Raw genomic sequence first — 16,800 nt, 5'->3', positions numbered from 1 at the left:
AATACCAATAAACTGTGGAAACAGAGCTGATCCCCCCAAATTTATAAAGGTTTGCTTAGAGGATTTATTCAAGATTAAATCATGCCTCTTCCTCTCTCCCCCATGTGCTGCTCTGTAGGCTGGGAGGAAGTGAAGAGTAATCACAGTCTCCCAGCACAACGCCACCTGTGGCTGCATGGGGAACAGCTGTTTAATGTAATGCTTGCAGGACGGCCAGCTGCCGCAGAACCTCTTTGTTTCCGTCTCTGCAAAGGGCTCCAGGCACTGCTTGTTGTGAGTGTGAGCCACTGTAAATTAGGGGCAGAGGGCACTTGCACTGCGGTCAAGACGGGTCTGGGCAGGAGGAGAGTGCAGTGCAATCAGTGCACTCCCCTCCTGTGGGTCACCAGTAGACTGGTGCACCTGCCCAGGATCAGAGCCGGTGCAAGGATTTTTGCCGCCCTAGACAAAATATAAATTTGCCGCCCCACCCCCATGTGACATCACAATGCCCCACCCATATGATCTGCCATATGAACTAACGCCAGTGCTGCACACAGTGTGTGTTTACATTAAAAAGCCTGCAGGGACCAGCTATAGACACCAGAACCACTTCATTAAGCTATAGTGTCCCTTTAATGTGAGGTAAATTATAGATTAGTGTCACTAATAATATACTAGATTGCCTACTTACAATTAGAAGAGGATGATGATGGGCTGCAGTTTGGCTCCACTGGTCTGGTGTAGAACAGGACCTCTGGAGGCTGTTTGCAACTGTGGTCACAAAATTCAACGTTCTGGGAGAATTGGAAGCAGCTCCATTTTTTGGGGGCCTCTTACACAGCTCATGGTCTGGGCCCCAGTGCCTGACGGTGAGTATGCCCATAAGGCCCGCTCATAAGTCCACTTATATGTTCCACCCACCCATGAGCTCGCTCACAGGGAGTGGAGTGTGTAGGGGATGTGTTATGTGTTATCTAATATGTGTGCTTATGGTATGTAGTGTATAGGGATACCAGTTTGTGCAGGTGATGCAGTGTGTTTGTGTGTAGTGGAAGCAGTGTGTATTTGTGTATAAGGGATGTATTATGTGTTTCTGGTTGTGTGTGAGGGATGCATTGTGTGAATCTGTGTTTGTAGGCATAAGGGATGCAAGGTGTGTGTCTGTATGTGTGTGCATTGAGTGTAAGAGATGCATTGTGTTTCTGTGTGTATGTAAGAAAACAGTGTGTGTGTGTTTGCATGTGTGTGTAAGGGTTTGCATTGTATGTTTCTGTGTATGTGTGCAAATGATGCATTGTCTTTGTGTGTAAGGGTTGCATTGTGTGTGTGCAATGGATGCATTGTGTGTTTCTCTGTGTGTAAGGGAAGCATGTTCTGTTTCTGTGTATGTATAGGGATGCATTGTGTGTTTCTGTGTATGTATAGGGGTGCATTGTGTGTTTCTGTGTATGTATACGTATGTATAGGGATTGTGTGTGTGTGTGTGTGCGCGTAGTGTTAAAGAGCTCCCTGTCTTGCCCCCTGTCCTATAGAGCTGTCCCTTCTGTCCCTTAGAGCTCTCCCCTGCCCCTTAGTGGTCTCTCCTCTCCCCCACCCTCCCCTAGCGGTCTCTTCTCACACTCACCCACCCTCCCTGTGCTCTTCTCATCCCCCCTCCACCCTCCCTGTGTTCTTCTCACTCCTCCCTCTGTGTGTTCTCACCCCCCCTGTGTTCTTCTTACACCCCCTCCTCCCTGTGTTCTTCTTACTCCCCCCTTGTTCTTCTTACCCCCTTCTTATTATTAATCCCCCCTTCTTCTTACCCCCCTTCTTCTTCTTAACCCTCCTACTTCTTCTTACCCCCTCTTCTTCTTCTTCTTACCCCCTCCTTCTTCTTCTTACCCCATTCTTCTTCTTACCCCAATTCTTCTTCTTACCCCTTCTTCTTCTTACCCCCTTCTTCTTCTTACTCCCCCCTCTTCTTCTTACTCCCCCCTCTTCTTCTTACTCCCCCTTCTTCTTCTTACCCCCCTCTTCTTCTTACCCCCTCTTCTTCTTACCCCCTTCTTCTAATTACTCCCCACTCTTGTTCTTACTACCCCCTTCTTCTTCTTACCCCCCTCTTTTTCTTATCTCCCCTCCTTCTTACTTCCCCCTTCTTCTTACTCCCCCCCTCTTATTATCCCCCCTCCCCTCTTCTTACTCCCTCTCTTCCATCTTCTTACTCCCTCTCTTCCCTCTTCTTACTCCCCCCTCCCCTCTTACTCCCACCTCTTCTTACTCCCTCTCTTCCCTCTTCTTACTCCTCCCTCCCCTCTTACTCCCCCCTCTTCTTACTCCCCCTCCCTTCTTCTTACTCCCCCTTCTTCTTACTCTCCCCCCTCCCCTCTTCTTACTCTCCCCCCTCCCCTCTTCTTACTCTCTCCCCCTCCCCTCTTCTTGCTCTCCTCCCCTCCCCTCTTCTTACTCTCCCCCCTCTTCTTACTCTCCCCCCTCCCCTCTTCTTACTCTCCCCCCTCCCCTCTTCTTACTCTCCCCCCTAACCTCTTCTTACTCTCCCACCTCTTCTTACTCTCCCACCTCTTCTTACTCTCCCCCCCTCCCCTCTTCTTACTCTCCCCCCCTCTTCTTACTCTCCCCCCCTCTTCTTACTCTCTCCCCTCCCCTCTTCTTACTCTCCCCCCTCCCCTCTTCTTACTCTCCCCCCTCCCCTCTTTTTACTCTCCCCCTCCCCTCTTTTTACTCCCCCCTCTTCTTACTCTCCCCCTCTTCTTACTCTCCCCCCTCCCCTCTTCTTACTCTACCCCCCTCTTCTTACTCTCCCCCCTCCCCTCTTCTTACTCTCCCCCCTCCCCTCTTTTTCTCCCCCCTCCCCTCTTTTTCTCCCCCCTCCCCTCTTTTTACTCCCCCCCCCTCTTTTTACTTCCCCCCCTCGTTTTACTCCCCCCCTCCCTTCTTTTTACTTCCCCCCTCCCCTATTTTTACTCCCCCCCCTCCCTTCTTCTTACTCCCTCCCCCCTTCTTCTTACCACCCCCCCCCCTTCTTACCCCCTCCCCTGTAGGTGGCCGAGCTGCACTCCGGTCCGCGGTCCCGGCCGGAGTGATAGGATGGTGCTCAGTGTGCACCTTCCTGTCAGTCCGGCCGGGTACAGGAAACAGAAACTCCTGTTCCGCGCGGAACAGGAGTTTCTGTTTCCTGTACCCGGCCGGACTGACAGGAAGTGCACACTCAGTGTGCACCTTCCCATCACTCCGGCCGGGACCGCGGACCGGAGTGCAGCTCGGCCACCTACAGGGGAGGGAGGGAAAAGCTGTTGCAGCCGTCTGAGCGCTCTTTACAGAGCGCTCGGCGGCTGCAGCATTTAAAGGGCCGGCCCGCCACGGCCGGTCCTAAAAGAATTTCGGGCGGCCTGGGGGGCAATTGCCTCCCTGCCCCCCGGCCCAGCCCGCCCCTGTTAGTGGTGGCCGAATAGAAGGTTTATGCACAGTTGCAAGACTCTGGAGGACTCTACACCTTGATGTTTGTGGGACTCCAGAGGCACCAGCAGCTTCAAATATATGTTTGCTGCTATGTAATGGTATTTTAGCAGCTGCTCTCTTGATCTGATGCATGGATCTGGCAGAAATCTTCCTCAATGTGCCTTTATCTGCATGAACCCGTCCCGTTCACAGTAAATGATGTGGAACACAACTGCAGATTTCTTAGGACTTTGATATTTTATTAAGACACTTAGATGGAACTGAGACTTCAGTTCTAGAATTACAGGTACTGTTTCTTTAAATAATAAACGGTTTGTTTCATTTAGCAATGACAAGGTTCAGAATTCATTAGAGTCCGTTATTCTTGTTAACAGTTCAAATTATAAGAGATTGTATACATTGGAATTATCTGTAGCAAGACTGGTGCAGCAAAACTTATATAGTACTTGTTTTGTGGGATGCTGTAGCAGGCTTGCTGGACAACTTGACAGTAGACTTTAGTATGAAGAAATAAGACTATCTGTAGCAAGACAGGTACAGCTGAACTTGAATAATACTTGATTTGAGGAAAGCTGTAGCAGGCTTGTTGGACAACTTGATAGCAGACTTTAGTATTTGAAATAAAGCTTTAGCATTGGTAGCTCTTATCTCAGAGACTGTGAGTTACTTAACTTTCAGAAGTAGAGGGATTGTGTCCCCAGCTCTCCTCTGAGGCGGTTGCTTCAGTGAATGGTTGCAGAGAGAGCAGGCACCTGTCGGTGATGAGGAGAGATGCTGGGGACTTGAATATTCCTCCAGTCCGGTCCAGTTGTAAGTGGTCGTCTTCAGCGAGGTATGTGAGCCGGTGAATTTGGTGCGGTACGCGTTTCAATAATCCAGCGTCTATCAGCTGGTGCGGTCGCATTAAATAGCAGACCGCGTCAATGGGGGTGTGGCTAAGCTCCGTCAAACCCGGAAGCATGAGGAGACATCGGGAGGCTTAAGGCCTGACACCGTCTGTGCTCTGAATCAGCCACAAATCTCTTAATAGTGCGATGATCACGCTTACGTTTTCGTGAAATATCTAATGTTTTCAGACCTCGTCCAAGGCATTGAACTATTTCACTCTTTTCGTCAGCAGAGAGATCCTTTTTCTTCCCCTTATTGCATGAAAATGGTGCTCTGCTTAATAATGTGGAACACCCTCCTTTAGTAGGTTTTCCTTAAATTGGGCTTACCTGGCAATCTAATTATCACAGGTGTCCGAGATTGTTTTCAGTGATCAAAAGAGCCCTGAGACACAATGCCATCCATGAGCTAAACTGAAAAACAAAATATTTAATCTTTGTGACACAAATAGAATTTGCATAATAATTTGGAACAGGATGTAGATAGTGAATCACCCACCATTCATAAAATAATGCTTGATAACAGGTACCTCTATTCAACAGCCAAATATACATTTCAGAGGTATTAAATATGCCAAATACCTTTAGAAATTCTTAATCTGTACAAAACCAAACAAACATAACTGGATGAAGCTCCGGAATGGGCAGCCTAGGTGATCCCTCGAGCACACACAGGATAACTCACAATAACAGAATTACTATAAATATATAAAATGTATCGTATAATTGCATATTAATAAGCAGCTCAGTCATTACAACTCATCCATTCGTGGTCAAACAGGGAAATTCATTAAACTCACTACTCTTTCAAAATAGAAGATTACCTCCGTGTGCATATACAAGTAATTTGCTGCATCCTAGCAACTACTGTTAAATGTGTGTATATAACCCATACACATATACACTGATCGGTCACAACATTATAACCTCCTTCCTCATGTCGTGTAGATCCCCCTCATGCTCCCAAAACAGTTCTGATACGTCCAGCTATGGATTCCACAAGACATGTGGTATCTGGCACCAAGACATTAGCAGCAGATCCGTTAAGTCCTGCAAGTTGAAGGTACAAACTCCATTCTTTGCTCTCCATTCAAACAGATTTTTTTAACTTAGATACACATAGTATACACAGCTCTTGTTGATACAGGTTAGTAAAAAGCAGTGCACCTCCTTTACAAGCCCTTTACAGCACCACATAGTGGCCTGTTATTATCCAAATTCAGAGAGTATCCTTTAAAGAGAACATCACATACCGAGTCTTGTTTCGTTGGTTCACAATAAAGTACACAAGATCCAGCGCACCAACACATTCACTAAACAGCAACTTCAAAGCTCACAGAAGCTAAGTTTTATTTAAAAACACCTCACCTAGGCAAAAAACAGTGGGGGTTTAGTTACAGTGTATATATTGCATAAGCCTGCCACAACGTCAATGTGCCCCATTATTGGCAGGTCCTACTCTAACAGCCTAATGCCTGCCTTTAGGAGATTAATTCACTTACTTGGGGAAATGCTTCCTCATCAGACTCTCTGCAGGTCAAGGCTAAATAGGATCCTGGGATGAGGCACATGTGACAGCAGGGAGTGTGCAAAACCAAGGAGTTGGCCTGGAATCCCAAATATATTCCAAATGATTCCTCTTCTGCAACTGTCACTAGTCTAATACTATCCTTACCTTTTTGTGTCACTATACCCCACTCCCTCTAGCATGTAAGCTCATTGAGCAGGGCCCTCAACCCCTCTGTTCCTGTGTGTCCAACTTGTCTGGTTACAACTACATGTCTGTTCGTCCACCCACTGTAAAGCCCTGCGGAATTTGATGGTGCTATATAAATAATAACATAATAATAATAATAATAATAATAATAATAATAATAATAATATATAAATAAAACCAAGAGGACTGCACTCACCTAAACATGCATACATTATAGGGTGCTGCTGGGGACAATTCATACAACATACAAAATATACAATCCAGCGCACTCGCTCACTCACTTCCCGTCCTTATAATGAATGCATGTCCAGGTGAGTGCATCCCTCTTGGTTTCATATTTTCACTATACAGTAGCAGACTCAGAAAGAAATATGTGGACATTCAGGCTCTAACGAAAAGCTCATTTCAGAGGTAGTTACACAAGAGCTATTGAAGTGTAATCTGTCTTCATCCTTCATAACAGGATATAGCACTTACTCCAGAAATGCAGTATGTAGAGCAACAAACAAAGCCAGAAAATATATCAACAAAGGCACTTTTAATGTACTCAATAGGACACATCAAGGAGCCATGCACTCTGGGCATTTGCCTATCCTGCCTACTGGCGAATCTGGCCGTTCCGACACCGAGCCAAGAGTTTCAGAATGAGGAGAAATGCAAGACATGACAAAGGAAAGGAGACAAAAATGTTAGAAGCGGCAGAACCTAGAAAGAATAGTTCAGTTCAAACATGAGAAAATGAGATGTAGTGAGACATTGAACCAGAGATAAAATGTGACTGAGAAATGGTTTACATACAAAGACCGTGTGCGAGAAGGAGCAAGCTGGAAAAAGGTGCACAGAAAACAATATACACTATAAAACTAAAAAAAATTACACGAGTTTTCTTTATTACAACACTAAAGAATAACAAAAACCTATTACTATCAGAAGTTCAACTAGTATTAGAAGAGTGTTTCTATCAAGTAATATTTTAATTTCAGAAGTGATAAAATGTAATATTATGGATGACACAATTTATGACTAGATGCCCGTTTAATAGCGATTTTAAAATAAAACTAATGCTAGCATTGTATTGGAGCAATTAATGCTGATGCCTCCAGCAAAATTAAAAGAAAATGAAAATTGTTAATCAAATATGGAATGCTGATCAAGGATCTGGGGAAGTCAATTGCATGATAAGAAAAACAAACACAATTGCAATTCTAGAGCAAATTAGTTTGTTATGTTTGTGAACACTAAGTTGATTGCAGATGATGATATAGAAGAAAAAAAAACAAAAAAACAGACCTAGCCAGGTGCAAGTATGATAAAATGTACAAGAAAGATTTAAAAGATATTCTCTTCAAAAGTAAAAAAAACAAAAAAAACAATAATCAAGAAAAACAAAACGCGACAACATATAACAGAAGGTGAAATATGTCATTTGAGGTACGGAACATAGTCGAACGTAAATATGCTCAATAAAATCAACTCGATAGTGGTAAAATGAGTTTGGGTTGCTTGGAATCACGAAATGTTTCATACTATGAGCACGTAAGTATCGATTTGAAGTGGATAGATGATTTAAAAAAATAAAAATTAAAATGTGAAATCCTGTGAAAGGAACTTGCCCATGAAAGCACTTCGATAAGAATGCTTCATGTTCATTTTTGTATTTATACTAAATTTCCTTACACATGAAAAAACATGAGACATATCAACAAGGCACAATGACCATTTTCAAGTATGTGTCGTCGTATTGTACAAGATGGAACTCAGACTAAACCCCCCCCCCCCAATTATTTCAAAAACAAACAAACATAGTTAACATCACAGCATGAAAGCTTATACAAGGATGTAGCCACAAAGTTATCTTCAGATGATACTATTACCCCAGTACATGAGCACATTTCTACACAACTATATTAGGTACACAGCATGTTTTTTTCCAACATGCACTTGTTAGGAGTCCTGTCTATCATTTTTCGTAAAAAAAAAGAAAGAAAAAACCTCTGTAAAAAAAACAAAAAAAAAAAAAAAAAAACAACAGGATATGTGGAAGACTCTTATAAACTCTGTAGACCACAGAGGATTTGAAAACAGTCCAGCTAGCCATAGACCTTTTATTCCCCGAGAACCCTGACAGCATACAACACTTGAACACATTCATACCATTCACAGATATATATCTTTATATAATAGTGTAGGTTGGGGGCGGGGAAGACTAAAGCAAAAAAAAACAATTATTTCATATGATTTACAATTTTTTTTTTAAATTCTCTTCACTTCAGAAATGTGAATCAGATGTCTCCTTGAATTAACGTCAAGCATTAATCCCACATATTAAGTAATATATATTCTTAAACACTCTATCCTACTTTTCCAAAAACAAAAGAAAAAACAACTATCCGACCATTTTAACACAATACGGAGAACTCAACATGTTTTATTGTTTTTTACTGTAGAGAACCCTTTTCTGTAGGCAAAACCTCTTATCTCCAAGTCTCAACGGATGACCTCCTGTTCTTTGCAGAGTTCTGTTAATAAACAGGTCACCAGGAAGTGGTTTACAACATCATTGTATATATAAATAAAATGCTTCATGTACCCATATGAGATACATTTCTTCCTAAGTAAAACAAATTAACATTTTAAGTATTTCTAGACGATATATCACTCACTACCTTGGTTTTCAAAAGAAGAGAGAAAACTGTGATAATCAAACTAACTAAAGTGTATGGATTACAAATGTGTAGTAACGCTATAGCAGGGGTAAGCAACCGTTGGCACTCCAGATGTTATGGACTACATCTGTTATAGCCATAATGCTGGCAATGGATCAAATGAGATGTAGTCCACAACATATGGAGTTCCGAAGGTTGCCTGCACCTGTGCTATACAGTCCTAGTAACTTTTTAGGTGACTGCCCCCCCCCCCCCAAGGACTAAAAAGGGGGTTTTCTGATCTTTTCTCCCACGCCGTGCTGCTTTCTCCAAGGCTGGTCCCACCTTCTTGACTGTGATCAACAATTCTGATGATCTCAACCAATCCAATGCCTACCCCAATGGGAATTTGAAATGTAGAAGCGCACTGGGCTAGTGTCAGGATGAAACTGTAGCCAACCCCACAGAATCAAGTAAAATGGAAAAAATACTAAATTAGATAAATGTATTACTAGGGCTTAGAATGGGCGAATTTAACGTAATAAGAATAGTCAGTAACAAGCAGAGGTCAGGCATAAACAAATAGACAAAACCAATAGGTCATGGGTACAAGAATTAGGGATAGTCAGGAGCAAGCCAAGATCAAAATACCAGAATAAAAATAAGAATGCCCTCTCAGATAACCAGCAAGTGGAAACCACAACAAGGCACTGATAAAAGACAGTTAGAGGTTTAAATAACCCTAAAATGTATTTCATTGGACATAATCTGCCGTGATGTGGGTAAGTATCCTGTAGTATTACTAGCAGGCCACAGCCATCGGATGTGGTCACACGAGCACCCATGCCGGGATCCATGACACCTGGAGATACTACAAATTCTATGAAGTCTACAAGTGGTTACGTGTTCAATATTGAGAAAATATCAGATGGTCTAGTCAAATGTTAGCAACTGTTTAACTTTCTCCAACTGAAGCAGAGCACATCAAAGCAACATGGGCATTTTGGGCAGAAAATTGTTTATGTTGGCTACTACATGACCTGAAAATGGAGAGTTCATTCATATTCTCAAAGAAAATCGAGAGTAAAATTAACACGGACTGAATAATTAAAGCCAAGAACAAAAGGCATTATTTTGAATAATCACCTACTCAGCAACATGAAAAAATAAAAAATAAAGACTTACTCACCTATAGTATTCCTATAGCTACAGATAAACTGCCAACATTTATTATCATCAGTAATTATATAGCACCAACATAATCCACAGGCAGCACACTACAACACAACATGGGACAATGCCACAGCACAACACAACACAGCACAATACCACAATACAACACGACATGGGACAATGCCACAGCACAACACAACACAGCACAGCACAATACAACACAACATGGGACAATGCCACAGCATAACACAACACAGCACAATACAACACAACATGGGACAATGCCACAGCATAACACAACACAGCACAATACAACACAACATGGGACAATGCCACAGCACAACACAACACAACATGGGACAATGCCACCGCACAACACAACACAGCACAGCACAATACAACACAACATGGGACAATGCCACAGCACAATACAACACAACATGGGACAATGCCACAGCACAACACAACACAGCACAGCACAATACAACACAACACAGCACAATACAACACAACAAGTATTGACATCCGAAGTGGTGTTAACAGAGACTAGAGATGGGGAGTAACCAAGCCGGCAATCTAAAAATACAGTTTCCAATAAATAGTTATCGGCAACTAGAGAAGAAATGGAGCATTATAGAATGGTCAACATTTAGTTGAGACAGGGTGTTTGACAGACCGTGCAGTAGCTGGTATTGCAGTTGTTATAGAAGAAAATTTGCTGAGTGTGTAACACAAGTCTTAATCCAAGTCAGAGTTTTCTCACTTTCCCTAATTTAGTGGGAAAACAAGTGCGAGTTCCCATTCCTTCTACTAGAGTCCTATAGGGAGGATGAACAAAAGGTGCTGACTGTCTAACATGCTCACACCATTCTCCCCATTCTCTGGACCCCTGGGATCAGAAATCATGTTTATACAGGAGGGTACTTTTCATGACACCTCTTTTTACAATCTAAGTTGACCACTGGGGGTTTATTTTTAAAGGAACACTTTAAGCACCATAACCACTCTAGAGGTGGCAGGTTTCTAGCGCATATAGTTGGATGGTGTAGGCAGCTCAGATAACCCAAATCTGAGTCTATCTGTTCCAGTACAAAAAAGGAGTACGTGATGGAGAACGGGGGTAGCTACTCCCTTCTTCTATCACGTGCACCATAACAACTGCAGTTATTATTGTGTCTGGAGTCCCCTGGCACCATCCCACTGTAAGATGTTGTTGTTTCGGTATGGTTTGTGAACTTACTTCAGTCCAGCCGCGTCCCTGTGTCTGCATCCCCTGCATCTGGTCGTCTCCAGCCTGGGAATCCAGATTGCTCTACAGAGGAATCCAGGGCAAAACAGGACTACAATCATTGGCTCAGCGCGTCAGCAGAACGCTCTCAGACAATGAGTGCGATCAGACATTCGCTGTGCTTTATTCTAGAGAGACATCTGACATCTCCTGTTAGAGAACATTAGATGTATCCACTGGGAAGTGGTGGGACCCAGGGAAGTTACTAAAATGTGCTAAAATGTTTGTATTAAAACCACACCATCGCACTCCTGGTAACATAATCACTACACTGGACTATAGTGGTTATGGTGCTTGGAGTGTTTTCTGTATAATTTGGTGACGATAAATCTATAGAAATAGCCACTCTATTCTTAATCTCACTCAGCACAATCCTATAACTTGTACTTGATCCAAGAGATCACTTTATACTTTTATATGTTTACATTTTTTTTTTTTACAAAATTACACAAACGGTACATTAATTAGGGTGCTGGGAGGGATTTCCAACATTAATGTAATGTGAGCACAGCATGAATGTGTGATGGCCCATCTGGAGCGATAGTCTCACTTTTCAGACAGTGTTTTATATGCAACCCATGCTTATTAACAATCTAATGCAACATGTGCCGGATAAATGGGAAAAACGATGGGATTGATTGACTGTGGATCCTGCCAATTTTATGCATAACCAGCTGTAAAATCTCCGTCCACCGCACTAATTGCTGGTCTGTTTTGAACAGACTTCTAATAGTCTGTTTGTTAAATGTTATCAGTAAACAGCCCGAGATGTCACGCTCCTCTCTATTTATATTAGAGTGCACCTTTGGTCTATTTATGGCAATACCCTTTATGCCGAATAAAACTGGGAAAAGTGCAATACTCAGTGGATATGAATTGGATTCCAGTAATTATGTGGCTCTTATTCCACAAATGGATTTGCAGGAATATTCTATTTTTATTTTTTTTCTGATTGGCAAGATAAAAAAAAAAAATCTTTAAATCTCTAAAGCACTGCACGTAAACAGAGCTTACCAATCAGTCATTAGCTTTAGCTGGGCTTTGCACGAATGAATTGGTTCTGTAACAGGAGATAATAGGCATTCGGCAACAGCCTGCACTATCTCACACACCACTGAGTGCACCAAGGTATTTTACAGCTGTTGAATTTTAATTTCTCTCTGCCTTTAGTACCAGTGCTGGAATTAGCATATTAGAGCACATGAGATTACAACGGATCTTTCAGCTATTGACACAACACTCCACATATTTTTTTTTGTTGTCCACTGGGACTTGCAACGCATCACGGAGCACTGTGTTTCAGGCTCGTTCGGCAGCCAAAAGGGATTTCACGCAGCCTGCTGTGATGGCAATTACCATGCACCTTTACTTTCAGAGGCTTTCCCTGCTAAGGAACAGAAGTTTGCATGGTATTACATAATGCAGGTACTGGATGTTATGTACAAATACTATTTTGCATAAATAAAATCAGGACAATTAGACGTCACAAAGGACATACCATTTGTTGCAGACAAACATGTGACATTTATGCTCAAACATCACCATCGTCCGGAGAGACTGCATGATCTGCTAGTGGGAAAAAAAATATAAAAATAGGTAGGATTGCTTAATACGTCTTGCACATTAACTGCCGAGCCGAACAATTGAATGCTGGTAAGTGCTGGCACAGGTCAAGAATTGTTTGAATGTGTTGCAAATGGTTTCCCAGGGAAACAGCGAATCAGGACTCCTGGCTCACCACTGCATCTCCAAAACGACAAGTAGGTACTAGGCAGTATGAATGCACACTCCTGGACTAGAAGCAATGCCAAGGATGCAGGAGAACTGAATCCAGCCGTGTGAAATCGAGCAACAGAAAAAAAAATAAAAAACTTCACTTAGAATGAAGAAACATTCTGCTAAAGTGGTTCCGGTCTCGTCCTTCAGTGTTTCAGAATTACATGCAGCAATCATAGATGGTAAATACTGCATTTATACATCTTCATGGATAGAAATAACAAAAAGTCTTTAAAAGCCAACATCTCTGTATTCAAGTTATTTACTGATACATAGAGAGAGATGTTATTTTATATATTTGTTTATGTGTGTGTTTGTCTATCACTAAAGTGTTATAGGTCTTTAATGATCTAATTTGTGCTGTAGAACAATTAAAATATAAGCTAGAAAAGAAAAGTAAAAAATGTGCCAAACATTTATGTTAGGAAAACCATACAATGTATGGTGATAATGTTTTTTGTTTTTTTTTTTGAAAGATAACGTTGTATTTGAGGAAGAAGAGGTTTGCATATTGAAATGTGCCGTTAACATGTGATGGATAGAAAGAAAAAAAAATGAATTTATAAATGCAATAAACAAAAGGTCTCAGCCTACATGTTAGAAGTATCGAAATCATGTTGAGAAGGCTGTGACATATTTTATTAAACAAATATATTGTAACGGGAAAAAAAAGACATGCTTTTTACGTGATGCTGCAGAGTTCTTCGATTAACCTTGAGAATGGAATGCTGAGGAAAAAGAGAATAGAAAATGTATTTATTTATAAAATATTTTACCAGGATGGGTACATTGAGATTTCTCTCGTTTTCAAGTATGTCCTGGGTCCATAAAAAAATGGGAGTTGATAGTATGCTCACTTGCCTAGGGCATCTTGTAGGCAGTAATTAGACAATAAGTGAGACACAAGCACGATAATGTCTCGCCTTTAAACAGGTGAGTATTTTTTTTTTTTTTTTTTAAAGCTGTGAATTTGCTACAGGTAAATACAGTATCTGTCTGATCAAACTGTGCTTTATGAGGCACGGAACCTGCAGTCGGCTCTCTGGGAATATTCAAGTCTTGTCTCTTGTGACAACAAACTTGACGTCAGTCTGAAAGCTCGAAGAAGAAAATAGCTGCTATTAAACTGTAGCAATAATACGTGGATGCCCGTATAACCTTGTGGTTATTTGCGGGGATGTGAACTATGAAGGCTGCCGCGACTGCCGCTCTATACTCGCACATAAAAGACTTTATTAGAGGCTTAGGAATTGTGTTGCGTGTTTTCTTTTGAAGTGACTTTACTCATGATAGCCTGTTAGTCAGGACACCAGCTGCCAGGAAAATTAATGCAATCTGCATATATATATATATATATATATATATATATATATATATATATATATATATATATATATATATAGATCGTACATGTATGCGGAACAAAATAGACTGTCAGTCATATAGCATAACATTGGACACATGTTCTATACATCCTTTACTCATTTTCAAACCTGTAAAAAAATATTAAAATGACAATATGGATTTTTAAAGGTGATATAGTACAATGGCAATATTATATAGCAATAAACTCTGCCCACGTGTCTGTTTTTATATGTATTCATTGCTATGTGATTTACTCATGGGTTATTAATTCACTTGTTCCGAGAGTTAACTTCTGCTGATCGTTGTGCATTGAAGAAGATTCTGTCTGGTAATTGGATACATAGAAGCTTCTAATAGCTAAAACTTGTTTGAAGGCAGGTAGATTAATATAGACTGCATCCGTGTATATTAACTTTAGGATATTTTTGATTTCTTTGTTTGTCACAGTGTTATTGTATACCGTTATTATATGGGATTTTTTTGGGGGGGAGGGGGGTGTTCACTAAAATTCAGGGCCAGTATCTTTATATAACAGTGGACTGATAATAAATTGAGATACAGTGGTGGTAGTAGAATTTTGGTGTTGAAAAACTGATTTCGGAACCTTAAGGGTTCAAAATGGGCCAGTGTACTGCAGTCCATTCAACATGTAGTGACTGTTCCCTAGCCAATCGTTTTTTTTCCCCATGAGATTCTTTTTTTTTTGTGTGTGTGCAGAATCCTGAACCAAAAAGAACATGCTTGACCATTGCGCATTTTAGTTGGTTCATGATTCAGGTACATTTTGGCTCAGAATTTGGAAATTCAATTAATCACCTGATCCTCCCAGATTTGGACGAATTGCAGTTTAGACCAAAACCCCTAAAACCATACATTAACTTGCCAGCAAGTAGTCAAATACCAATATTGAACATTAAATATGTCTGTTATCATGATGTGCTCTGTACTCCTAAATTTATAGAAGTTAATTTGTGAATAGAGGGGCCAAGATACCAGTGGCAATCTATACAGCTGCTAGGTGGATAGGTTTTGGGCTAAGATACCCGTGGCAATCTATACAGCTGCTAGGTGGATCGGTTTGGGGCTAAGATACCCGTGGCAATCTATACAGCTGCTAGGTGGATCGGTTTTGGGCTAAGATACCTGTGGCAATCTATACAGCTGCTAGGTGGATTGGTTTTGGGCTAAGATACCCGTGGCAATCTATACAGCTGCTAGGTGGATCGGTTTTGGGCTAAGATACCCGTGGCAATCTATACAGCTGCTAGGTGGATCGGTTTTGGGCTAAGATACCCGTGGCAATCTATACAGCTGCTAGGTGGATCGGTTTGGGGCTAAGATACCTGTGGCAATCTATACAGCTGCTAGGTGGATCGGTTTTGGGCTAAGATACCCGTGGCAATCTATACAGCTGCTAGGTGGATCAGTTTTTGGCTAAGATACCCGTGACAATCTATACAGCTGCTAGGTGGATAGGTTTTGGGCTAAGATACCCGTGGCAATCTATACAGCTGCTAGGTGGATCGGTTTTGGGCTAAGATATCTGTGGCAATCTATACAGCTGCTAGGTGGATCGGTTTTGGGCTAAGATACCCATGGCAATCTATACAGCTGCTAGGTGGATCGGTTTTGGGCTAAGATACCCGTGGCAATCTATACAGCTGCTAGGTGGATCGGTTTTGGGCTAAGATACCCGTGGCAATCTATACAGCTGCTAGGTGGATCGGTTTTGGGCTAAGATACCCGTGGCAATCTATACAGCTGCTAGGTGGATCAGTTTTTGGCTAAGATACCCGTGACAATCTATACAGCTGCTAGGTGGATAGGTTTTGGGCTAAGATACCCGTGGCAATCTATACAGCTGCTAGGTGGATCGGTTTTGGGCTAAGATATCTGTGGCAATCTATACAGCTGCTAGGTGGATCGGTTTTGGGCTAAGATACCCATGGCAATCTATACAGCTGCTAGGTGGATCGGTTTTGGGCTAAGATACCTGTGGCAATCTATACAGCTGCTAGGTGGATCGGTTTTGGGCTAAGATACCCATGGCAATCTATACAGCTGCTAGGTGGATCGGTTTTGGGCTAAGATACCCGTGGCAATCTATACAGCTGCTAGGTGGATCGGTTTTGGGCTAAGATACCCGTGGCAATCTATACAGCTGCTAGGTGGATCGGTTTGGGGCTAAGATACCTGTGGCAATCTATACAGCTGCTAGGTGGATCGGTTTTGGGCTAAGATACCCGTGGCAATCTATACAACTGCTAGGTGGATCAGTTTTTGGCTAAGATACCCGTGACAATCTATACAGCTGCTAGGTGGATAGGTTTTGGGCTAAGATACCCGTGGCAATCTATACAGCTGCTAGGTGGATCGGTTTTGGGCTAAGATATCTGTGGCAATCTATACAGCTGCTAGGTGGATCGGTTTTGGGCTAAGATACCCATGGCAATCTATACAGCTGCTAGGTGGATCGGTTTTGGGCTAAGATACCCGTGGCAATCTATA

The 16,800-nt window shown here is 42.0% G+C and overlaps 1 protein-coding gene across 4 annotated transcripts in view; it reads left to right on the top strand.

The window, feature by feature from the left end:
* The window catches only part of SLC35F4 (solute carrier family 35 member F4), a 119,039-nt gene that overhangs the window by 64,219 nt on the left and 38,020 nt on the right, over nt 1-16,800 (top strand). For 2 of the 4 annotated variants that reach the window (XM_063440382.1, XM_063440380.1), the window contains exon 1: nt 12,806-13,109. The exons of the other annotated variants lie outside the window; for them this stretch is intronic. In XM_063440382.1, the coding sequence (XP_063296452.1) occupies nt 13,034-13,109 (76 nt within the window). In that variant the 5' untranslated portion in view covers nt 12,806-13,033. Of the gene's footprint in view, nt 1-12,805; nt 13,110-16,800 lie in introns of those variants that run through there. 4 annotated transcript variants of the gene reach the window in all.

The sequence above is a fragment of the Pelobates fuscus genome, chromosome 13 (genome assembly GCF_036172605.1).
Source record: "Pelobates fuscus isolate aPelFus1 chromosome 13, aPelFus1.pri, whole genome shotgun sequence".
NCBI lineage: Eukaryota > Metazoa > Chordata > Amphibia > Anura > Pelobatidae > Pelobates > Pelobates fuscus.
This window is presented reverse-complemented; position numbering and strand designations above follow the sequence as displayed.